Raw genomic sequence first — 25,557 nt, 5'->3', positions numbered from 1 at the left:
CGCCTCTAGAGTCTCTGTGGCGGTCTTGTTTTTCTTGGCCTCTGCATCCGTGCATCTCCGTTGCTGCCATGGGAGGGTAGGGTGGTGATGGTGTATGCAGCCTGTGAGATCCTATCAGAAATGGTGGGGGTGTGTGGTAGCTGTGGCTCCCTCCCAAGAGTGTCCTCACCCCGCCTGCCTCCCTCCCTCCTGTCACCCTAGACATCCTGGAAGTACGGCAGAAACCCATCTTGATGACCTAGTGTGTGTGGAGCCTGCACGGAGCCCCGGCCCTGCCTGGCCCTGGGAATGCTGCCAAGTGCCTACCTGTCACCGCCAACCGGGGTCTTCTGTGACAAGCCAGCACCGGAGCTACAGCCAGGCAGGGCCACTCGACTCCTGGGGCCAGGGCCGACTTCATGAACACCAGCCCAAACTGAAGTGCCTCGTCCTCCTCCCTCGCTGGCTCTGCTCCCACCCTGTGCCCGCGCTCAGCCCCCTCTGCCTATCTGAGAGCCTTCTGCTCCCAAAGAGGGCCAGAGACACTGAGAGATCATAGAGAGCGTGAGGGGCTGCCAGCTTCCAGAATGTTCTTAGACCTCCCGACCTGGGCTCCTGTACCCCTGCTGGGGCTCTGTGCCAGGCAACTGTCCACGCATCCTACACAAAGCCAGTGGAAGATTTTGTAATGCAGTACTGACGAACTTCAGCTTGAGAGTTGGTCCCAACTTGTTCCCCCAGAGTTCTTGTCACAGTGGGTCCCAGCTGGGGGTCAGGGGACATGAGCTGTTTGTCAGCTGGGAATACCTCGCCCTATGCCCAGCTCCAGAATGGGTCTCAACCTCCAGCTGGGCAGACAGGCCCCGATCCCCCAGAATGGCCTTTGCTTCCATCCAAAGAACACATACACCTCTGACCCGAGACGTCCTGTGTGATCTCGGCTCTCCGGAGGGACACAGAATTCGGTTCTGAAGGAAAGTGGGAGGGTACTTCTGCTGAGGGATGTCTGATGGGGACCGGGGTGGAACCCTCCCGGCAAGGTTGTAGGCAGAACCACCCTGGGGCCAAAGCTTAGAGCGTGGCTGGTGCTGTCCCCTTTGCCCCGTGCTTCGGTCGGCATGCTGGTCTGGTCTTCAGCCTGGCTCTCTAGGCAGAGAGGAGACCAGGCTTCTCCTGAGTCTGCATTGTCCTCGGTGGGTGCAAGTGGCCATGAGGGTCATCAGCCCAAGCCTCTCCCTGACAGTGTGCTCTGACTGAGGCTTCCTCTACCCAAGTGGAATAAACGGGAAGCTGGGCCTCCTGTTGCTGCTGGGTCTAGTGCCCCAGATCCAGAGAGCTCAGCTGTGTATGTCGAGCTCAGCCCCTCTGGGTTGGAGAGCAGGCATGGGAGCGTGGCTCCTGTCTGGCTCCATTCCTTGGTCTCTGGGAGCGGGCACTACTTTGGGGCTTTCTCCAGATTTTGTATGTTGTTATTAAAAGCGAGCTATTGCATTTCATTCTGCCTCAGTTTGCCCACCTGTAAAATGGGGCTGATACCACCTACCTCACTGAAGTCGCCAGGGTTCAAGTGCATGGCTGGGTCAGGGTTTGCTCACCTGTCATTCTTCATAGCTCAGTTGGGTCTTAGCTGTTAGACAGTGAGGACGCTTGCCTCTCCTGCCTGCTCTGAAATAACTCCTCCCAAAGGCACGGATGAGTAGTGTAAGCTTAGACTCTCGTACTGTGCTGGAGCCTGGCTCCTGATGCCAATCTAATCATCAAAGATTCACATCCTGTCTCGGAATGCCAGAGTACCTCAGACTTATGGGTGTGGCCCTTCAGTCTAGGATAGCCATTCCTCCTGTAGGGCATGTGAATGCTGTCCCCACAGTTGTATCTAGGGAGGTCACAGAACCTGCCACTTCAGGAACCTGGCCATTCTGTGGTCTGAACACTCTGGATTTCTGTCTTAGGGGAAATATAGCCTAGTGTGTCTGTGGAAGACGGAGGCAGTCTAGGGCTCATTGTAATTCCATGGCTTCTCTCCTGGGGGTTCCCTCTACCAGGGCTCAGCCATACTCTCTTGGCTGGACTACCTTATCTGAGTACAAGTACTTCCCAGGCTGTCGGAAGGTACAGAGAGTGCGCCACGCCCCTTGACTCTGTGTGGCATACTGATCCCCGCTCAGGTACCACCATCCCCTGTGTAGAGGAAGAAAGCACCTAGAGACACTACCGTAGCAGGGGGCAAGCTTGGTCCACACCCCAGCCTATGGTGTGAACCACACGGCTGTCCCAGAGTACACAGCTAGACATTTGGTCACAGTTCCTCTTTCTCCAGAGGGCACTTTTGAGTTCCAAACATTTTCAGAGGCCCCTGAGAACTGGGTTAGAATTCTGACATCAGAGGGCCAGACATGGTGGCACTTGTGTGCAATCCTGGCTCTGGGGCTGAGGCAGGATAGTTTCTGGACAGCCTAGGCTACTTAGCAAGACCCTGTCTCAGCATGACAAATGACAGCAGAGGCACCCAGAATCCCCCTGGGGATGACAGTTTGGTTTCTGGGGCTGTCACTGATTTTCTTCGGGACATGTCTGTTCTCATGCAACACAGGGTGACAAGGAACAACTGGAATTCAAGTGCAGTTGTGTTCTGCAGAAACGTAGGTACCAGTCTTCAGGACACTAAGAAACAAGTGCTGCTTCCTTTGTTGGAGGAGGCATTCCTGTTTCTTTAGGTAGCGTCCATCTTGCCTCCTGAGATCTTGCTGGTATCCAGACTGTTACCAGTGAGCTAGCCCAGGCTCACTAACCCCCAAAGGATTATTATTGAAAACACAGGCAAAAAATAAATATGCTAGGCATGGTGGCAGCCTGGTCTGCATAGCAAGTTCAGGCCAGCCAGGACTATAGAGTGAGACCCTGTCTCAAAAGAAATTTCTTTCATTAAGACATCCCATTCCCTGTGTATTTAGTTGGTCCAGTCTAGTGTGTGTGTGTGTGTCTGTTCATATTCATAACTTTTAAATTTCTGTCCGAACTCTGGATGTGTTGAGTTTTAGGTTCTGTCCATTTTACACACTGACTGTTCTTTCTCACTTTAAAATCTGAGTATCTTAACGTCACCCGTCACACAGCTTCCCTGTTTAGGTTCCCTTACCTCTGTATCATTAAATAGGACTGTCCCTGTGGACACAGTCACCCTAAAAAGTAAATATAACACTCAAAAGGGACGTGAATATGCAGGCACCGTGGGTCTGGGTTCATCTGCTTCACAGAAGTCACTGACCTTGGCACGGCAGGTACTGCCTCCTGTGGCTGGACCTGGAGTCTGGAGACCTCGTGTAAATATCTTGCGCTTGAACAAAAGTAACCTCTTGGGGCATCTGCACTGGCCCTTCTGGGGAGGTAGCCAGAGTGCTGCCCTGTCCCTCTAGGGGAGGAGTGGTGAATAGATACTGACTTGAACCTCCAAACCTTTCTCTGAGCCCCTGGGACAAACAGCCACTGTTAGAACATCACACAAGCTGATTTGACAGCCTGTGGCTGGGGTGGAGATTTGAGTTCTCCAACAGGGAGAGCCCCACGAGTGGAGGAAGCTATGGAGTTCAGTGTTTGTCTACTTCCAAGGTGACTTGAGGCCACGATTTGTCAATAGGACTCTCTGTTGTTTTTGAGTCAGGGTCTCTATAGCCCATGCAGGCTTCAAACTTACTGTACAGCAGAGGGTGATCTTGAACTAATGAACCTCCTTCTATTTCCATGTGTTGGTGTTAACAGGTTTCCACCACCATGTCGGTTTTATGCTGTGCTAGGGGTAAACTCCAGGGCTTTGTGCCACAGGGCAAGCACTCTCGTCATCTGGGCTGCCCCCCTTAGCTTTCTTACCTTCTTTTGACTTCAGCCCCTTCCTTTGTTGATCAGGACACTTGATGGCAAATAGCAGTGTTCTTTCTTTCAAAATTATTGTATAAGAATTTACACTTACAAAAATGTTTTGTTTTTTGCTACTTCAAAACTTGTGATTTCTACAAAAAAAAAAAAAAACATTTCAATGGAGACACAAGGTAGCACGCATAGAATGTGTTAGTGAGAATTATGAGTGGCTTTCCCTTGAACACCCACATCCAACAGAAAGCCAGCCTCTCAAGGCAGGCATAGTGGTGGCTGCTGACTTTATGATTCCAGCTTTCTTTGAGACATTGCATTACATTTTAGAGACATGTAAAGTGAATTTTTTTAAATGCCCCGATATTTAATACATGTTTCGCATTAATACAAACAGCAAATCAAGGGAATGACCTTGACTTTGATAACATTATGAAATGGTATCCCCTGGGGCTGACAGATGCCATCCCACAAACTGGCTGGTCTGTGAAGACCCTGTGAGGGGGATAGTGACCACCTAACCAGAAGTGAGGGCATTTCCAAAGCTGACCACGTGATACATTTTGGGCTCAGTTCTGTGCTCCCATGAAAATATACCCAGGCAGTGTTTGGACTGCAAACTCTCAAAGCTTTTCTAAGAGAGCCTCCTAAAACCACAGTGCTATCACAGTAGCAGGAAAAGAAGTTGGGACATGGGAGTTTAGAAAAGATCCTGGCAGGCTTCTGACCTTCCTTGTGGAGCTCCTCTGCAGTGGGGGTGGGGATGGGGGGAGGGGGAGCATGGAGCGTGAGAACATCTGGCTGGCTCTTTCCAGGGCCTGTAATCATCACAGGTCAGAAATATAGCCACCTTCCATGCAAATGGGTTTCTAAAACATGCCAAATGACTTATGTCACAAAGAATAGGTCCTAATATACTGTATACCCCGGAGTTAGACCTGCAGTGGAGACGGAAAGGGAGTCTGAGGACATAGAGTAAGGAATCAGTCACCACCCTAGAAACACCAGACCCGGAAGGGTTTTTCTGAACTGCTGCCTCCAGCTACGAGGTGGGAAGGAGGCAGCGGCTTGGCAGGAAACCCATGCCCTCTCGCTATCCACCACCCTTTCAAGTGGCCTGAAGCCTCTGCCCTGCTGGCCTTCCGTCTCCCAGCTGCTTCAGGAAGGCAGCTCTGCTCTCAGGTCTTTTATCCTGACTCATACATACCTGTAAGGAGCCGCTGTCAGCCTGGGAGAAAATGTTCCCCGGAAAGGAAAACCTTCCAGAATGTATGCAGAAGAGAGGAGTGTAAAATAATGCAGTCTCAGTAGCTCATTGTATATACCCACGTCAACTGGAGACATCAGACTTTGTGCTTGTTAAAGGGAAGGAAGCTGGGAAATGTGAGGAAGGAAAAGCTTGCTTTTGGCATGGGCGATGAACGTTCCTGTTCTTAACAGGGTCACCCACTTGCCTCCTACAGCCTCATGTAAGCCAATGGGCCATCAAAACTTTTCTCTCTTCTATGTGGATGGCTCTTTCATTTTGGACTCTGACTTTAATAAAGCAATTAGGTTGCTCAGTTTGAAATAGCCATTGTTTCTGGTGAACTTTGATTATATTTTGAATAAATGATTTTACTCAAAAGACTTAAGCCAATTCCAGGAACCAATGAAGTTGAGTGATTCAGTGGGGGTGATGGAAAGGGCCATGTGGCCCTGGTCCCCCAGCAAGCCATGTCACCCCAGTCTGTCAGGGCTTGGGATCTTCAAAGGGAAGGTAAACCCAATACATCCCTTCAGGTTCAGTGACAGTGAGGTTCCGCATGGTCATGTGAGAGGTTGTTGTAATTCCTGGGAATGCTGGTGGTCACTGCCATGTCCTCCTAGGATGTGCTAAAGGGCATGGAGTCATGGCTCTATCTGGGTGTTATAGGGAGGGAGCCTACCAGCCAGTGCTGGTTGATCACAGCTGTGCGGCGGGTCATCTGTTCACATACAATGACTAGCAGTAGTGTGATTATACAAAAACCACTGTATCAAAGATTGGCATAGACCTGCGTGGGCTTAGGGCGGGGTCCCCAAAAGCTGTCAGCTCTATTTGTATGAACCTCTGGCATTGGAAGCTCCAGGGTTACACTGGGAGTCCACACCAGATCAGTCTGTCTCCCTAATGGCTCAGGGACAATCTTGCTCTTCAGCAAGCACCTATAACTTACGAATCTCACAGTTCTGAACCCTGGGCACAGCCTTTTGGTTTTTTCCCTAACCAGGAAAACACCTTATAACTCAGATAATGCAGTGTTTCTTAGGAAACTTTAGAATCTGAACACAACTCTAGTACATCACGGAATGAACAAGAATTTAATATGAATAACTTAATTCTGTAGAAGCTAACCTCTCCCAGCTGTAATGTCTGAGGCTAGAGGACTGACTGCCTAGAACAAGGCTCTGCACCCGACTGTAATCCAGTGCAGGCAGGCTTGGGCCAAGCTTCAAGCTGCTTCCCCACATCCCAGTCAGCTGGTCAGCCCCCACTTCAGATACGTCTGTGCACACTACTGTGTGCTGCTTCTCCCACTGATCTGCCAAGAATATCACAGAACAGAACAATACCCAACGCTGGTTTTTCAACTTTCCATTTATTCACATTTCATGGATTGTTACACTTCCTTAAAGGCTCATTCAAAAGCTAACACACACTGAGATTATACTGCCTGACAATTCAAGTATTTTAGCTTTAGAAAACAAGTTCCTGTTCAAAGTAGGAAGCAGATTATTCCATGTGGTTGCTAAGAAGTCTCACCTCACTTTTACAAATCTGTGTTAAAGGACAGTCCTCAGTCTTGTGATTGCTTCTGGAGAGCACTTGGTGGCTGTGTACAGAGCATGTGGCTAGAAAGACGCCCTGAAGAACTCCCAACCTCACCCACAAGTGACAGAGCAGGCCATCTCTCCTTAAAATCCCACTCCAGTGGTCTAAGTGGGTACTCTGCAGCCTCAAGGGGCTGTTTCTCATCTTCAGAAATAGTAACATAATAAACAAACTGGCAAGAACAGACTTCTTAATGTTCAAAACGTAGGGACAGCATGGTGAATTTCCCCTCTATGCCATAGGAGGTATTTTTTTTGTTTTGTTTTGTTTTGTTTTTGGCACACAGCATGTAAAAAACAGGATTTAGAACTGAAATGGTAAAACAGAACATCAGCCCCCAACAGCTTGTACGGTGAGGCTCTCTGAGGAGAACATGGCAGGGCTGGGAATGTGTCAAAGTGTGAGCTACAATGTGGGAAGGCCCAGGCTTAGCATCTGCTAGATGCACCCTGACCACAGAGAACACACACTTCCTTCAGGCATAAATGTAAGACACAACTTGAGATTTTCAAACTTGAGATACACACCTCAGTTCACATTAAACAGACAAGAGGCAAGTTTCTAACACATTAAACCATAAATGAAGTTTAAGCCATGGGTTGGAACCAGCTACATGCACAGTGGAGGAAGAACAAAGCGCCCTCCAGGGGCCTCCCTGTGACACGCAGACCTCATAGTGATTCCCATACTCAGGTCAGATGCAATGAGCTAGCTCCTGAAGCATAAAGACAAGACACTGAGTTACAGTCACACCACACATCTCCCCTGTGATTCTCATTTCCAAAAGTGATAGTCTTTAGCAGCAAGCTGCTGGGAATGTTAGAAAAAAGCAAGCCACCCTCACTAATTTACAACTGAAATCGGCCGGGGAGCTCTAGAAGGCAGTCCAGTCACGACCTTTTTTGCTTTTATTCTTTTGGTAAATATTCAAGGCATGGGCAGATGCTCACAGAGCACTGCCACCATGGAGAGACAAGTTCCTGAATGTGCCCGTGAGCCTGACACACACCAGCCCCACGTGTAGGTACGTGGCTACACAGTACTGTTCTGAAATGCATACCCTTCGTTTCATCTTTGGAAAGCTGGGAAGCCCAATGTGAGGAGGCCAGGGCCAGGGGCAACAGAAGCAGCAACCTGCTAGCTAGGAACCAATTATCCATGCTAAAAGGCAAAACAAACAAAAAGCCCAAACCGCACAGCATCTCCTTAGGTCCACAGACCAAGAAGCACAAACACGCATCTGCAGATACATGCCAAAATGCACAGAGCACTGTCAACCCACCTCAAGAACAGCTGGGCTCAGGAGGCAGAGCAGGTGGATCTGAGTTCAAGGCTAGCCAGGGTTACATAGTGAGACTAAGACCCAGGTGAAAATAAGAGTTAACCAGGTTTCAGCCCACCTGGCACCATGGCTTTAGGAAAGCAACTGTGCCATTCAGTTTTTGTGACTGTTTGCACAGGTTGGAACACGTGTGCTACTATCTGAGCACACAAGTGTGCGCCCCTGGGTACTGACCCTGAGCCTTCACACAAGATCTGGTCCTAGTGTCAAATGGTTTTATGAGAAATGAAAGTGGACCTTTAGACAGTCAAACTTTTGATTTGATTTGATTGGGGGGGGGGTCTTAACTAAGTAGCTCAGGCTGCTGTGAACTTGCATGATCCTCCTGCCTCAGCTTTTCCAGCACCGGGATTAGGCAGGAACCATGACCAGCTCGTCGTCAAATCTCGCATTAACTCATGTCTGGTCTTTAGAGAATGCTAGTATTAGTAACCTCACTGCTCTGAGGTGACATGACCAGCGTGTAGAACCATGGCTCTCTTCCAAATGGACATACTCAATAATACCTCATCCTTAAAAAAGTAAAGATAAAAATGGGTTTTTCAGACGCCAAATAACATGCTGCTGTCTGAAGCTGCGGGCCAATGAGCTGTCTTCCATTCCCATCCTCTTGCTTCCTTCTCATGAGCGCACGGCTCCTGAGAGGACTCCATTCAGACTGTGCCCACCAGGGCTTAGCAGGGCACAAATGGCCATGAGCACACAACCCTTTTCAGCACGATTTCACTTTTTTCTTTTAAAATAAAGGCTTGTTTGTGGTATAGAAATGATATAAAAACACTACCAAATTTGTGCTTTTAATAAACTCCATTATCCCTGACAGCCCCCATCCATGTTAACCAGGGAGGTAAGCAGTAAGAACATCTCATGAATAAGCTACAAACCCGGTCTGCACACCGCCAGCTCCCACCAGCCACCACTCATGTCCTTTCCCAAGGAAAGGCAGTTCCTGGTTCAGTCAAGCAGCTCCAGGTCAAAGGCCAGCACCTGCCAAGACAGGCTGACGACAGACAGATTCCCAGTACCCACAGCCAACTCAGAAGGAACGGGCAAGCACGGTCAGTCACAGTGTGGCGGTGTGCTGTCTGGCACGAGTGCTAGTCACAGTCAGACAAGCCCACAGGAGGGAAACAGGCGGGTGTCTTCTGGAACACTGGACACTGCCATTGGGTCTCCCAGGGCAGGCAGAGAGTGACACCCACAGCTGCCTGAGGGAGCCTTTGGAGAGCTAACTGGTACCCTGATTATAGTCCATTAAGAATCACTTAGGTTACTTTACTCAATGAATCAACATTAAAAAACATCTTCCCACACTTTCACTCCGATGTATTTTGCTTAGTTCTTAGGAAGGGAGAAGAGCTTCGACACACTGAAAGGATTTATTGGCCTTAATCTTCCTCACAAAAGTTCAAGTTACCTAGAAGTTCTCAGAATGTCACAGTAGAAGAGGAAAGAATGTGACTAAGTTAGGGACAGAGGGGAAGCAGCAACGTGGCAACATGCCTTGGTCAGCCTCAGTGCTCAGGCATCCTTTTTCTGCAGTAAAATCTTGTGCAATTCATCGGCATCCTCGCTCGTCTTCACCCGAATCAGCATGGTGACCGGGAGAGTGGGCTGCTTCTCGTCAAGTGGAGGGTTGGGGACACAGACGATAAGGACATTGTTTTTTCCTGTTCGGGTGCACGGCATATTGGGTGGAATCAGAACATTCAGCAGTATGTTCCCTTTGAGTAAACAAAGGAAAATATTTATCAAAACATAAAAACATATAAAATATGTATTAAAGCTGTAGGATTCTATAAGAGGCTAGGATTCAATCCTGAAGCAACTTCTTAATGTGTTAAAAGGTACCACCATAAAGGCCTTCATTTCTTGTATTTGGGAGTGTGGCAGGCTGAAGGGGAGCTGGGGTTTGACAGGCACCAATGGAGGGGTGCTCCCTTCTCCACACACTCCAGCTTCAGGTACTTACAACCTCAGAACTGCATGCAGAGGACTCCCTGGTACTGGTACTGTTTGGACCCCAATCCTCAATCATTTCATGGGACTTAAGCTTCATCCTTAAGCCCTCACCCTCACTGGCCAGTCTGCCAAGCTCATCAGTGAGCTTCAGGTTACTGAGACCATGTTCGAAAAATAAAGGGAGAGTGGCTGAGGAATGAGACATGACATTCTTGGGCCTCCACATACCAGCCCTCCCCTCCACAAAGACCCCTTTAAACTGAGACCTGTATACTTCTTCTCTGTGCTCAGTAAGCCACCCATATGCATACTCCAACATAGTTAACAAAGCTTTTTAACAACACACCTACATCATGTTCCCAATACTCAAAAACCACGACCATATTAGTAATCAGAAGATGAATCTGGCCTCATGATCTCTCATAAAACAAAGAAACAAAGACAAACAAACACAAACCCCTATCATTGAGCTTCAAAATACAAACAACTGCAGCGTGAGGATAGGGCTCTCTACACAGGGCACCGTGATGGCTCTGCACCCACCTAGGTTGGTGTCTGCCCGCACCAAGAGCTGGGTCTTCTGAGTTGCTGTGGGTTTTAAATGCAGGGTCCCCACACCCTTCTCTTTAAATTCATTGTCTTTCTTGTAAAATAGTTTACATCTGTGGGGAAACAACAGACACGGTCAGGCATTCAACAAGTCAGTTTGCTAACAACCACAACTGTAGTGGGTAAAGAGAGGATAAACCTTCTTTATTCGATTGATGGGTAAAACCAAACAAAACAGTAAGGTACTCTAGTTAGATATTGTAGAATTTACCTTCCCACCCCCACCTTTCTTTGTAGGCAAGCACTTTGCTAGCGATCAACAATCACAGTCCCCTACAAACCCTCTGTAATACCTGTGACCGTCTTTCCTCAGTCAGTCAGCATCTCACCTGACCCACTTCCACTGCCTGCTCTCATGTGCCCTGTGACCCAGGCTCTCTACGATGGCACAGAACCAGGAACTTCTCCGCATCTCTCCCACCCTGCTGTACCCATTACTTTTTATTTTTTTCAAATTCCTTTCAGGCCTTCAATTTTCATCCCCTAAGATCCAGAGATAAATCTGGACTAGGATATAACTATGGATAAAGTAGCATGCCGCTCTCCAAGCCTGTACATTACATGCAGACCCTTAGGTTACTAGGAAAACCCTGCAAGCACTCAGGAAGCGGAGGCAGGTGAGTCTGTGAGTTCAAGGTCAGCCTGATCTGCAGAGTTCTAGGACAACTACGACTACACAGAGAAACCCGGTCTTGAAAAACCAAAACCAACCAGCCAATCAACCAACCAAGTAGGCCAATCATTGTTGCGGTTGCAGTTGTTCAGTCTGCTTGGCTGAGCAAGGTCTGCAGGACCCCACAGCCCCACTCACTTTTTGGAGTAGAAAGCATCCTCTTCCTTTACTTCGGTCACCACTACCTTGGGTGGCTCATCCTCCTCTTCCTCTTCACCATCTGGCACAGAAACAACTCAGAGTCAGAAGACACTCGTTCCCATCACCCTGACATCAGCATGGAACACCCCGTGTAAGCTCCTAACTGCGACTGTGAGCGCCTTACTGTTTTAGGGGAAGAGCTGCCAGCTGGATTTATTTTGTGAAATTTTAAATTGAGTGTGCATGATGTGTGCACACACACATGTACTGTGTGGAGGTCAGAGGACAACTTGTGGGATTTGGTTCTTTCCTTCTACCATGTGGGTTCCCAGCATCAAGCTCAGTTGGTAGGCCTGGTGGCAAACATCTTTACATGCTGAGCAGTCTCACCACACTTAATAATGGCAACATTTTCTCTGTTCTAAAATAACTTCTAACTTGTCCAAAGCCCAAGAATGAAAGGCATCCTTGTTTATGACATTCATCAAAACATACTAAGTACAAAATTATACATACTCAAGTTGCCCAGAGGAAAAGGGCCCCCAATACCAAAATGTTCTTGTGTCCAGAGCACATTGTGCCCGGGATAACCAGCATCAACAACAGCCAAAAGAACAAAAATAATTTTTTTAAAGGTCAAACTGGTCAGAAAAACTGCTCCCAAGAGTTGTCTGAACTGTCTGAGGGCTCAAGGATCTGGCACTAGAGGACCTGCCTCACTGAGAGGGCAGGAAGGGCACATCTGTTCAGGAGAGCCCCACCACAGTGAGGCGCAGAGACAAAGGCTCACATACACAGCGGGAAGGATCCTCTCCAAGTTGTGTAAACCTGCCAGACTTGGATCAAAAATCCAAGCACTCGGGAGGAAGAGGCAGAGAGATCTTTAGGACAGCATGGTCTACAGATCTAGTACCAGGTCAACCAGAGCTACACAGAGAAACCCTGGCCAAAAAAAAAAGCAACAAAGACTGACCTAAGGACAGCGCGAGGCACTAGATCTCCTGGCAGGATTCCTTAACTGAGGCACCAGGACTGGAGAAGGAGATCCAGGAAGGCTAAACACCTGCTGTTTGAACAAGTTCCAAATCTTTCTGATGTTAAGGTGCGGTAAATAACCACAAGATGGTAACAGGGTCTGATAGTGCAGGCTGCAGGAGTGGGGCATGATGTAAGGATACACTCTCCTCTTATTTGGAGGCAGAGGAGAAATTAAAGGGCCCCTATTGGACCCCAGTGGCTTAAGAGTTCAGACATTAGAGCGGTGGAACTTGGAGTTCAAGGACAGCCTGATCTTCATAGCAAGTTCTAGGACAGCCAGAGCTACAGAGAAAAGTAAAAACAACCTGTCCTTCAGAGTAGAAATCTAATCCCTCAGCATCACTAGCCACAGTGCAAGTCTGCAGTTGCCCAGGCATGGCTAGGGTCCTCTACATTGAACAGCATATGTGCTGAGCACACCCATCTTTTTAGAAAGTTATACTGGATGGAACTGGTCAAGTGTTTATACAGAACACATATAAGCACTGTGGTACAAAAGAAACTCTGTAAGTGTGCCTGCTGCCAAGACCTGCCACACGGACAGGTACAAGGAAGCTGAGTGTTACCCACAACAGCAGGGCTGTGGACGAGTGAGCCTCCTCCTTATGTCAGGTCTGGCCTCAACATTAATGGCAAAGTAGCTCATTTACAGCCAAATTCTTAGCTACAACCAGATTCAATGGACACTCATGGGGAGCTTTCTCAGTAAGATTCAATTTTCAAAAAAGATTTTAATTTGCTTCTTCCATATGCAACATCACATGCCCAGTGCTTTTCCTCTACTCCAGCTATCTTTAACACACCTTCACTGTGCATCTAGAGATCCATTTCGTGCAGACAGAGGCTGCACTGCTCCTGCACACCATGCCATTTCTCTCCCATAGAACCATACCTCCACCCCATCCGGCACTTGTGATCTTTAATACCTATGAAATGGGTCTTGCTCTATTTTACAGATAAGAACTAAGGCACTGTGACACACACAGGATATGGAGCACCTGTGGCGTTCTCATTAGCCCTGTGCAGATGTGACTGTGGCTTTGTACTTACCTCTGCACTCACTGCTGCTGCCTCCTGCCTGACTCTCAGATGCTTTAGCAGGAAACGGTGAAGAGGCCGCTTTACTTTGGGCAGCATCTTTACCAAATAAACTAGAGTTTCCAGGAGAGAACGAAAACCCGGTTAGGGAGCCGGAGTTTAACGAGCCCAAAACTGAGCTCTCAATTTTCTTGCCGAAATTAAACGAGGCACTTGTTGCTCCTTGTGCTGCGTCCGATTTCTTTTCTGCTGTAAACTCCACCTTTTCAGATGTGTCCTCCGCTTTGTTGCCATGAAATGAAAATGGTGAATCTTGCTGTAGTTTTGTTGAACCAAAAAGGGAAGGAGGCTCCATTCCAACCGTCGCCCTATCTGTCTGGCTCTCAGAACTGCTGCCACCTCCATTCTCAAGCTGCTTCTCAATCGTCGCCAAGTATCTCTCATAGTCTTTAAAAATGGGAGTGAGGTCACAGAGCGGGTTTGTGTTGACGTGTTTCACTATCCAGTCCCGCACGGAGCAGTTCAGGCCGGCCAGCTGCTTGTGATAGGCACTCCCAGTGCAGGCGGGACTGGAGGCAGGGCCGGAGGAGGGCGGCTGATTGCTGCTACTGCATTTGGGACTCGAAATCTTTTTATCCACCAAGGTAGTAGGGCCATTCACAGCAAAAGAACCTGGAAGAGGTTAATGAGCAAGCACTTTAAAGCTGGTTTGATTGGATCATCGAAGGGTTGACTTGTTTTTAACGTGTCTCAGAAGGTCTTGCTATGCAGTTCCAGCTGAGCTGGAACCGCCATTCTACTTCGGCATTCTAGGCTGACAGCAGGTGTGTGCCACCAGGCTCAGCTACAGCTAAGTCTTTGGACTACTTACTATCACGCCCTGCTTTTCCTGTTACCAAGCTTGTGTTCAGGAACTCATGCTGAGGAACTGATAACTAGCAAATGGTTATCAAGGCACTTAGTACACTCTGTTTCCTAAGGTCTAAACTCAACAGGGCAGTGGGTGGCACATGAGGCCATCTGACACATGAAGCCAGAATCAAGAGGATCAGGAGTCCAAAGCCATCCTCCCTCTATACAACTAGAGGCCAGCTTGAACTCCTGCAGCTATGCTACATGAGAGCTATCTCAAATCAACAACCACCATACAACACACACTCTGAGAATAGCAAAACACTAGCCAATCAGGGTCGTTTCTAGGATTCAGTCCAGAATCCTGTTCTCTATGTGAGTCCCAAAAGTCCCTGACTAATTTATTCACAACAGGTTAGGTGTTCAGTATTTCCTGTTCAAATCTAGATCAGGGAAACAGTGATCAAAGACAGCATCACCCCAGTTTCCAATGGCCATTGTGACAGGAGGTGAGTCTGAGTCTACATAGTGCTTCCTTGCTGAGAGTCAATTCTGGGGTCTGGGGGTTATTAACTTGACACTGAAGTCATATAGCTGTCAGTTGGCAGAGCTGAGAATACAATTGCTGTGTGAAGTATAGAGGTGTGCTCTGCTGACCGCCTCGCTCCATGCACCTCCCCAACTCCGACCCTTTAACGGCACATTCAAGGACACAGCCCTAGAAACCTCTCTCCAGCTGGGTCGGGTAGCACACACCTATAATCCCAGGCAGTCTTCAGGCTGGAAGAGGAGGATTGAGTTCAAGGTCATCCTGAGCTACACTGCAAAGACAGACAATCAGGTAGCAAAGCTCTCTTTCAGCATCAATTTCAGAGAGGGCTAGAGAGGGAGGGCTACTCACCAAAGGCTGCCTTGGGCTCTGCTGCCATCTTTGCACTGGGGAAGGGTGTGGCATTGTCTGTGCTGTTTCCATTCGTCAGTCCTTCCAGAGGCTTCCCCCCAGAGCCACCAAATCCAGAAAAACCTCCTCCTCCAGAAGGCACAACCAAACCTTTGAAACCTTTAAAGGCTCCTCCACTGTCAGACTGAAACACAAAGAAAGCACACTTTAGGCAAGAAGACCACCTGTCTCCAAGTAAACATGTAAGGGGCAGCAGACCCCAGTCAGCAGTGCTCAGGCATGGCTGACACTGGTCAGAGAAGCTACTAGCATAGCCCAGGCAGGAGAGGAAAAGATGGTGCCTCTAAGGACACCTGTGTCACAGCTGCCTTCCTGAAACAGCCAGGAAAGATGGTACCAAAACAAATAGAACTTCAGAATAACTGAAAATATTCCCAACACAACTAAACCTCATGTACTTTTCCAAAGAACATTTGCCTAAAGAAGCTTCAGAAACATGAAGTTAGATTAATTAAAAATATTTAGGTGAGCATGGTGGCTCTAGCCTTCATCCCAGCAATGAAAAACATTGGGAGACAAGCAGATCCCTAAGTGCCAGGCCAGCCTGGTCTACAATGTGAATGCTAGGGCAGAGAACTCCTGTCTCAAGACAGGGAAAGACCAGTTTACCCAACTTAGGAATTTGGGGTTTTCAAGCTGTTCTTAGCCTGCAGAAGTCCAAGGAGACCACGCTGCACATTCTAGCCGTTCTATCAGTTAAGCAGTCCAGTGCAGACTGTTTTCCTTTTCCTTGCTGCCCCCTTACCTCTGTCTCTATCTAGCAAGCTCTTCCCTTGGCTAGTCTATGCAGTCAGCAGAGATGCTGTGAACCACTCCTATGCCCTAGGAGAGTCGGGAGTAGTGTGGAGAGCTCTCTGCTGACCGGTTCACTTTTCTGAGGGAGACGGTCAGTGGGTAGGAGCACACGTGAGGAGTGGGTAGGAGCACACGCGAGGACCCGAGTCAGAGCCCCCAGGTACAAAGAGACCCTGTCTGGAGGGAATAAGGTGCACAGAACAGGACCTCAACTGCTATCCTCTGGCCTCCATGCAGTGCAGGAGCATGCACACATAGACACACACCCTAAAAGTTTAACTTGTCATCTTCTGAGGCAATGGTTAGGTCGACAGCGCTCCACCACATTCACCAGAACACAACCCGTTACTATGTAAACAGCCAGCCAGGAAAACCCAACCATGTCTACTCAGTTTAATGTTTACAGCTAAGGACTCAGCTCAGTAGATAAAGGCTTACCCTGCAAGCAGGAGGGCTGAAATATCGATCAAGGGACTCCAGGTTTACCAAGAGTCCCAGCCTCGATAAATAATGTGAACAGAGAGCAAGGAAGTCACAGGATGTCAGCTGCAGACCTTCACACACACACACACACACACACACACACACACACACACACACACACACACACGCACAGTAAGCCAGTCCCTCTTCATTTCCTACATAGCTCATGTCCTGGCTGGCTTTTGTACTTGTGACAATTTGGCACAAGCTAGAGTCTTCTGGAAAGAGGAACCTCAATTAAGAAAATGCCTCCTGTAGGCAGATCCGTGGCTCATGTTCTTCATTAATGATCCATGCGGGAGGACCCGACTTCCTGTGGACAGCATCACCCCAGCAGGCACCTTAGGGGTGGGTGTAATAAGGCATGCAGAGGGGACCGTGAGGATCATGACAGTAAGCAGCCTTCTGCTTCAGTTCCTGCCAGAGTTCTTGCTCTTTAACCCTCCACGATGGGACAACTATAAGCTGAAATAAACCCCCTCATAAAGCTACTTTATCTCAGGGTGTAGCAATAGACACCCCAACTAAAACACACCAGTTAGCCTTGACGTTACAGTTTTGTTTTGTTTTACATGTACCAGTGGTCAGTAAACATTTGAAAAGAATGGTGCTGGAGAAATGGCTCGGCGGTTAAGAACAAATACTGACTGCTCTTCCAGAGGTCCTGAGTTCAAGTCCCAGCAAGCGCATGACGGCTCAAGCCATCTGTAATGGGATCCAATGCACACTTCTGGTGTGTCTGAAGACAGCTACAGTATACTCATATAAAATAAAACAAATCTTTTTTAAAAAAATGAGGAATGAAAAATCTTTCTTTTTCTTTTTTCGAGACAGGGTTTCTCTGTGTAGCCGTGGCTGTCCTGGAACTCACTCTGTAGATCAGGCTGTCATAGAACTTAGAAATCCACCTGCCGGGGGCTGGTGAGATGGCTCAGTGGGTAAGAGCACCCGACTGCTCTTCCGAAGATCTGGAGTTCAAATCCCAGCAACCACATGGTGGCTCATAACCATCCGTAACAAGATCTGACTCCCTCTTCTGGAGTGTCTGAAGACAGCTACAGTGTACTTACATATAATAAATAAATAAATCTATAAAAAAAAAAAAAAAAAAGGAAAGAAAGAAAGAAAGAAATCCACCTGCCTCTGCCTCCCAATTGCTGGGATTAAAGGCATGCGCCACCACTGCCCAGTGGAATGAAAAAAATTTTAAATAAAATACCTTTCATTCTGATGCTTCTGTTTATCTGACAGTATCAGTTATCACAGGCTGGCTTCCCACTTGCTATGTGGTTCATAACACTGAATTTCTGAGCCTTCTGCCTCCACCTCCTGAACTCTGGGTTCACAAGCATATGCCACTATACCCAGATAGATTCTAGTCACACACTTTGCCAGCTAAGCAACAAGCTCCCCGCCCCTCAATATGATTTTCTGAACAATCAAAATCTAAAATCTAAAAATTGGGGCTGGGGAGCAGTAAGTGGTTAAGAGCACACAGAGGACCTAAGCAAGATTCCCACCAGTCCTATCAGGTGGCTCACAACTACCTGCAAATTGAGCCTATAGCTCTGATGCCAGCTCTGATGCCCTCTCTTCTGGCTTCTGTGGGCAGGTACACGCACACACAAATACAAATTAAATCTTAAAAAGAAAAAAGTAAAACACAGGAAGTGGATCTCTGAGTTCAAGCCCTATGGAGTGAGTTCCAGGACAGCCAGGACTACACAAGGAAACCCTGTCTTGAACCACACCCTCATGGAATAAGTGTAGCAAAAGTGTTAAGCCCCAAAAGATGGATGTTTTGCCCAGTTGAACAGTTTTCCAAGCAGTGGTAACCGCCTTTAATTCCAGCACTTGGGGGGGAGGGGGGGCAGAGACAAGCGAATCTCTGAGTTCGAGGCCAACCTGTATCATACCTAGTGAGTTTAGGACAGCTAGAGCTACATAACAAAAACTAAAACTAAACAAAACAAAAACTAAAAACATACCAGACAACTTACAGACAAGCTCTGAAACTGTATAGAGCTCTTTGGGCCTTTTGATTCTGTACTGGATTTAAAAGTTATATAGTATCTATTGCTACTTTAGAAACTGCTGACAGTAAATTATCTAGCTAAATTTTAGAGTGAATTTGACACATCCATTTCCTCCCTCAGACACAGTCACACTATGTAGACCACGCTGGCCTTGAACTCTGATCCGCCTGCCTCTGCCTCCCAGTGCATGTACCACTATGCTTGGACTGACATATTCATATTATTCTTATTGCCTAGCTCTGTTTTCCTACGGTATTTGAGAAAAGCCCATTTCTTCCTTTAGGCAGATGGTATGATATTTAGCTTTTCTAACATAAGTTCTGAATAAAACTCAAAGTGAACTTCCCAGCCCAAGGGCACCTGCTTCTCCCTTTCCACTCACCCAAGTTTTAGCTCAAGCGGTACCCCAAGCCCACCTAATGCCTTGACATTGCAACATGAGTGCTGTCAACCATAAACTTCACCCAAATACCACAGAACTAAGTCAGCCTCCCCACCACACATGACATCTTATGTTTTAAATAAGTTTACAATGTTGTGCTGGGCTATCTCGGGCCACATACAGCCTACTGGCCAGATATGATACTTTGTCACTGGCTGTCACTTCCTGTCACAGCCTGTCTTGGCTTCTCAGTCCTCGCCATGAGCACACACCACATGGCTCCTCTCATCTACCCCCAGCTTTAACCCCAGGCTGCACTGCAGACCCCAGGTCTGCACCCACCCCTGCCTATGCTCATCTCTGTCCCGCCGTCTACGTACACGGGGAGAGCTTTGCTGAATACATGCCCTGGGAATGGGAAACCACGTTAGGAAGACATCAAAGCTGCAGGAAGCACTCACTTCAAATCCAACGTTTCTACGCTTTGCCTTCTTTACGGCTCTGTTCTTCATGACCTCCTCACTGGCCACTGAGAAGGTTCCCATCTGCAAGAACAGACAAATGAAGACAGCAGAAAGGTAAGGCCAAAGGGAGATTAAAGCTCAACATAAACACTTATCTGATAGTTCATCTTCTTAAGTAAGAGTTGACTTAACACAATCAGAAACATCTCATATATTATCTACAGGTTTCTATAGATTCCAATCCTAGTCAGGCAAGTCACAAATTTTCCAGGATCTACGAATCAAGCCTCCAAGTTCCAACCCAGAGATAGGAACATGTGATTTCTGAAAAGATGAAGACCACTAAATCTTGGTACCAAAAAATACTCATGGCTGGTTTCTTCAACATCTTTGACACATAGTCTCTGAAACCAAGCGTCTAATTACCAGTTTTCAAAAAATTAAGTTGCTATGGACAGCATCTGCATTTTTCTTTTGTAGAATAGGATCCTGTACATTCATGAGCCCTACCATTGAGCCAGTCTTCGTTCGCTGTTCTGAAAAGCAGACCTGTTCACCTTGCCCACTGTCCAAAAGGCCAGATTGCTAAGCCACACATGCCCCTTGTCACCCGTGCTCTTCTATGGCGTGCTGAGTGTGCTAATCATAACCACTGTTTGCTGAAGGCTTACAGTTTCACTTCATTTATTCCCTCACTTGTAGGGCTAGAACTAAGTAACTGTACAAAAGCCTCATTCAGCCAGGTGTGCCAGCTGGATTATAAAATGAGACCATCTTAAAAAACAAAACTAAGCGCCTCCTGTCTGCAGGTGTTTCCAATCATGTTAGCATTGAAAGGATTCTCATCCCTAGAACAAGGACCAGCGAGCTACACTTGCACATTTAATATACATAACTTCCATAGCAGTCTCAGTAGAACCTGCCAAGCTCTTTCTCTCCTGGTCACTTTAGTGTCAAAGCAAACCACTACAGTCTGGATTTACTCCACTCCAGGACTGTGCCTAAGACCAAGGCAGGAAAAAAAAATCTGTAACTAAAGACTGAGTTAAAAACCCAAGTCAGCTAAAGGTTCTGTACAAACAGTAACACATCAGTGGTTTGGTCTCCCCAAACACATCAGCATCTATCAGTACCACAAAGGAAGACACCAGCCTGCAAATACAGCTGCACAACACTACTCCTTGACACCTTCTTCCCTTCCCACCTAGCTATGCTTCAGAACTGGAGTTAGCTTTGCTACGGACCTGCCTAGTGGACTGGCCTAGGACTATCCAAGAGACCTAGATATGCAAAGTTTTCCTCACAGAAGATAACTTTACTTTTTGCTGGCAAAGAAACTAGACTCATGTAAATTCTATGAAGTCAGTGCAATTGCCGGGCACAGATTTAGCACCAGAACGGCGAACAGTGGGGTATGAGGAACACTGGGGTAAGGGACTAGAGAGCTGACCAAGGTGAGAACTGCAGCTAGCGAGCTCCTGTAACCTGCCTTCTAATCAAGACTAGACCACTTGAAGCACAGTAGAGGATGCTGTGTGTGACTCTTGCTTCTACAGACTAATGACAAATGCACACTAACAGAACAGCACACTCACACACAAAGAACACATTTCTACAGCAAACACCCACAGCTCACCAGGAACCAACCCCTCTCCCGCTGTGTTTTCTTGAAGGTTTTTAAGTTTTAGCATATTTTTCACCAAGAAAAGTAACATGAAGCCAGGCGGTGGTGGCGCACACCTTTAATCCCAGCGCTTGGGAGGCAGAGGCAGGCGGATTTCTGAGGCCAGCCGGGTCTACAGAGTGACCCTGTCTCTAAAAAAAAAAAAAAAAAAAAAAAAAAAAAAAAAAAAAAAAAAAAGAAAAAGAAAAAGAAAAAGAAAAAGAAAAAGAAAAAGAAAAAAAGAAAAGAAGAGCTTAGACACAGACAGCAAGAAACCAGGGAGCTGCCCGTACCTCTTCAGCCTCGTCTTCTTCATCCCAATTCCTATCGGTCAACTCCTTCTCCGCAACTCTCTTCGCCATGTTTGTGAGCCTAGATTACAGGAAACAGAAATAAGATGTTTGCTTTCTACACCAGAATAACTGTTACAAATAAATTTCTGTTTCAGTTTTCACTTATTGTGTAATAAAACCACAAAATAGAGAAGTATAAGGAAAAGCAATTAACAGGCTTTAAGCAAATGAGACTTACGAGGGAGGGTTTGGCTCAAAGGGAAGGAAACACAGTAAGAAATTCAGGAAAATATGAAGTTCGGGGAAGTTAATTTTACTTTTTTAATTAAAAATTTTTATTACAAGTAATTAAAAAACTCCTAGTCCAGCATAAAATGTGGTAAGCACACGCCTGGCGCTGATGAAAGAAAAGCACTTCAGGGAGAGCCTCACAGTGGCCATGGGCCTCCAGCAGCCAATCCTCGGCGCAGGGCTACAGAGCAGGCAAAGCACTTGCTCTTGCTCTCAACAGGAAGCCAACCCCATTCACAAAATTAAGACAAACATCTATTCTTTTTTCCACTCACCCCGCCAAACATCTATTGATCTTGCAAAATCTATAGTATTTAAGTAGTTTATTGTACGTAAAGGCCTTAAGTCAATGTAAATATTCTTGCCATAAGCATTCTTTTTTTTTTTTAAAGTATAGAAAAGGGTTTATTCAGGGCATGGGGAGGGGAGTCAAGAGGGTAGTAGAGGCAAAGAAAGACAGAGAGAGAGTGAGTGAGCAGAGAAATAGAGTAGAGGCCAGCCATGAGTACATAGAGAGGGGGGGAGGTAATGGGGAGGGGGGAAGGAAGAGCAAGAGACAGCAAGAGAGCCATAAACACTCTTAATATTTAAAATACAAAGATGATTCATAAGTTTATTCTCGAGTAAGGATTTTAATAATGCTTGGGAAATACTTTTGCAACATGAGTAATTTTCTCAAGGCTACAATTAATAGAAATGGCTCCCAACTAACAATTAATTGCCTGAATTAAGCAAATTAATTGTGCAAAGCTAAGACATTACTTACAAATTTAAAAAATTAGGTGCTATGGATGTGGTTGCAACTGATAATATAAAATGCTTCAAATATACAGCATCAAGGCTGGAGAGATGACTTGACAGGTAAGAGAGTACACTGCTCCTGTGAAGTTCGTGTTTGATTCCAAATACCCAACAGCAGCTCACAAGTACCTGTAACTCCAACTCTTGAGGTATCTAACTAACTTTTCTGGCTTCCACAGGTGAGCAAGCACAAATTAATAATAATAATAATAATAATAATAATAGCAGCAGCAGTAGTAGTAATAGTGGAAGTAACAAGAGCCAGGCAGGGTGGCATACGCCTTTAACCCCAGGACTCAGGAGATATAGGTAGGTGGATCTCTGTGAGTTTGAGGCCAGGCTAGTCTACAGAATAAGTTCTAGGACAGCCAGGGCTACACAGAGAAACCCTGTTTCCAGAAGAAATGCCTTGCCTTTTAGAAATAGCAATAACAGGGACTAGGGAGATAATAGCCCAGCAGTTAAGAGCACACATTACTCTTGCAGAGGACCAAAGTCAGTTCCAGCACCCATGCCAGGCAGCTCATACTCCTGTTGGAGTGACAGGGGATCTAGTGCCCTCTACTGGCCTGCACAGGCACTGTGTACACACACACACACACACACACACACACACACACAGAGCGACAGACAGACAGACAGGAGCTCGGAGGGCTTTGTTCTAAGCGCTGTTTCGTTTCTTCAGAGCAGCTTTAGCAGCAAGGGTACTTGCCCAGGCTGGCACCAGGCACTCCTTCCTGACACTTTCTCCATTGATTTACCCTTGTACAACATCCCACCGGAATAGGCCTGGAACAGTCACTAGATGCAAACTTACCCATCACTTAGTGCTCTACAGCAGATTAGCAACTACAGAGTAAGTCTGAAATCATAAATTCCAAAGCCCTCCAAAATCTGACGTGCAGGGCTCCAGCTTTTGATACATCCCAACCTTTTACATTTTTCTCTTACAGGCCCTTTTTCTGATTACAGAATGATTTTAAAATTGAAGATTCTAAAATATACAGCATGAGTTTTAATAAATATCAGTAACTGGGAACCCTCTCTTTTTAACTCCTCTCCCAATCCGCTGCAAAATTAATCTTATCAGAAATAGCGTTCTTCTCAGAACTGTTCACAAGTAAGGTCTCTGGATCCCCAGGGAAATTTTTCTAATCATTACCTAACATCACCACCAGAGGGCAAAAGAGGTAAGCAGTGACCCGGCTAGATTTACTGTTCTAAGATGTGGACAAAAGGAATGGTGGGAAACGCAAATAAAACTAAGTGAAATGTTAATGTCTAGCTCAGACTTGAAACTAAAGAGCACTTGACAGACTAAAACGAATGCTGCCGCTGCCATTTCACACTTTACTCAGATGAACCCGAGGCCAGGAATTTCAGTTTTCCTGATGACTCTAAAATGTCCCAAACATCCAAATACCTGGCTCACAGATCAGTGGTCCGAGGCATTACTTATTTGAGAAAATACAAGATGCAAGTGCTAGCTTCCAGGACAAGCTGAGAGAGCCTGGGCAAGGGGGTTTGCTGAATTACTCTTTATCTGTGGGACCGAGGGACTGCTATGAAAACTAAGGCATAGCTTAGAAGAGTGCCTCAAACAGGAAGTGTCTTGTCAAAATAATAACAATAACAACAACAACAACAAAACTATTTTTACTCCAAAACTCAAAAGCTGTAGAGTAGTACAGGCTAAACTTTTAAAACACATTTCACCAACCTGGGTGATGGTAAAAAGAGGCTGAGGCAGGATGATAGTTTGAGGCCAGTCTAAGTCATAGGACAAGTTCAAGGACAACATACTTTTTTTTTTAAGACACCAAGTACCTACTTATTCCACATTCCGTAGTTAAACACATCTCTGTAAATTATCTGGAACAAGGCCTGGCACTTGAGACTCATCTGCCAGCTATTACTGTTGTTATTAAAGCTTTTCTGCTTTATTTTCCTTTTAAAGCGGTGGGGACAGGATCCAGGGTCGCGTCCGTGCTAGGCAAGCCTTCTACGAAAGTGTTACCGGGAAACTTAATCCCTGTAATAAATGAGTTACAGCAGCTGCCCGGAAGACTATGCCAAATGTCTGCGTTTGTGGGTAAAATGGCTCCACGGCATGCTTTTAAGATAGGAAGCTAGGAAGTTGCAGGGGAGACGGGGGATGGGGGGGGGTGAGTTATTCACGACCCGCCGCTTCGTGCGGTGTGCGCACCGGGTCAAGTCTGCTCTCAAGAGATAAATTTCACAGGAAAACACCAGGAGCCGATCGAGGTCACTATACCGTCCCGGAAAAGCCCAAACCTCAAAAGTGGCTCTGGATGAACCGGGTGACCAACGGCCTGGGGACACGGTGAGGACACGGGGGGGACGACATATAAGGGACGAAGGCCAGCCAGGGGAGGGCCAGGGGGGCCCTGCCACCGCCGCCTACCTCCGCTGGGGCCGAGGCCCGCGCCCAGCCGAGCCCTCCACTGCCAGGCGGCTCACCCGGCAGGCCCGGCCCGGCTTCACAAACAGCCCCGCCGCGTCGCCAAGGCGGCCGCCGCCCCGCCCTCCCGGCCTGCCCGGCCCTCACCTACCTCGACTGCCGCCGCCGATCACGCTGGAGTCCCGGCGCCGCGGCGAGCAGGGCCGAGGCGGCGGTCGCGGCCGCTGGGAGATTCCGGTGCGTCGAGCGCCTCCGGGGACTTCGTGATCGGCAGAACTCGGGAGCCGCGTATCTCTGAGTCCGACACCGAGGAGAAGAGACATCCGCTCAGCCTGAAGCGGCTACGGAACGGGGAAGAGAGCGCGCGGGGCCGCCATCTTGTAACTCGAATGGACGCCTCCGAGCCAATCGGAGGGAAAAGAGCGGGGGAGGGGGAGGAGGCAAGCAACGCCCGCATCCAGCTACTGCGCATGCGCGTCGGAGCCTCGGCCGCCGGCCCCTCCTCCTGCGGGGGTCGCTGGGTGCCGCGCGGCGCATGCGCAAGCCCGCCCTAGAAACAGTCGCCGGGGAGGCCCGTCGGAGCTCGCGCGTGCGCACTGGGAGCGCGGGCT

At 47.5% G+C, this 25,557-nt stretch overlaps 2 protein-coding genes across 2 annotated transcripts in view; one reads left to right on the top strand and one right to left on the bottom strand.

The window, feature by feature from the left end:
* The window catches only part of Kiaa0930 (KIAA0930 ortholog), a 42,148-nt gene extending 36,730 nt beyond the window's left edge, over window positions 1-5,418 (top strand). Inside the window, exon 10 of the mRNA XM_021216845.2 lies at window positions 202-5,418. Within this exon, the coding sequence (XP_021072504.1) occupies window positions 202-242 (41 nt within the window). The 3' untranslated portion in view covers window positions 243-5,418. The remainder of the gene's footprint in view (window positions 1-201) is intronic.
* Window positions 5,419-6,447: 1,029 nt separating this feature from the next.
* Window positions 6,448-25,354, bottom strand: Nup50 (nucleoporin 50). Its single transcript, XM_021216537.2, has 8 exons — window positions 25,098-25,354; window positions 21,433-21,511; window positions 19,474-19,557; window positions 15,257-15,440; window positions 13,516-14,175; window positions 11,425-11,506; window positions 10,548-10,666; window positions 6,448-9,766 (listed from the first exon to the last, which is right to left on the bottom strand). The coding sequence occupies exons 2-8, from the start codon at window positions 21,499-21,501 to the stop codon at window positions 9,564-9,566; spliced, it is 1,401 nt and encodes a 466-aa protein (XP_021072196.1). The 5' UTR covers window positions 21,502-21,511; window positions 25,098-25,354; the 3' UTR covers window positions 6,448-9,563.
* Window positions 25,355-25,557: the final 203 nt, after the last annotated feature.

The sequence above is a fragment of the Mus pahari genome, chromosome 17 (assembly GCF_900095145.1).
Source record: "Mus pahari chromosome 17, PAHARI_EIJ_v1.1, whole genome shotgun sequence".
Lineage (NCBI taxonomy): Eukaryota > Metazoa > Chordata > Mammalia > Rodentia > Muridae > Mus > Mus pahari.
This window is presented reverse-complemented; position numbering and strand designations above follow the sequence as displayed.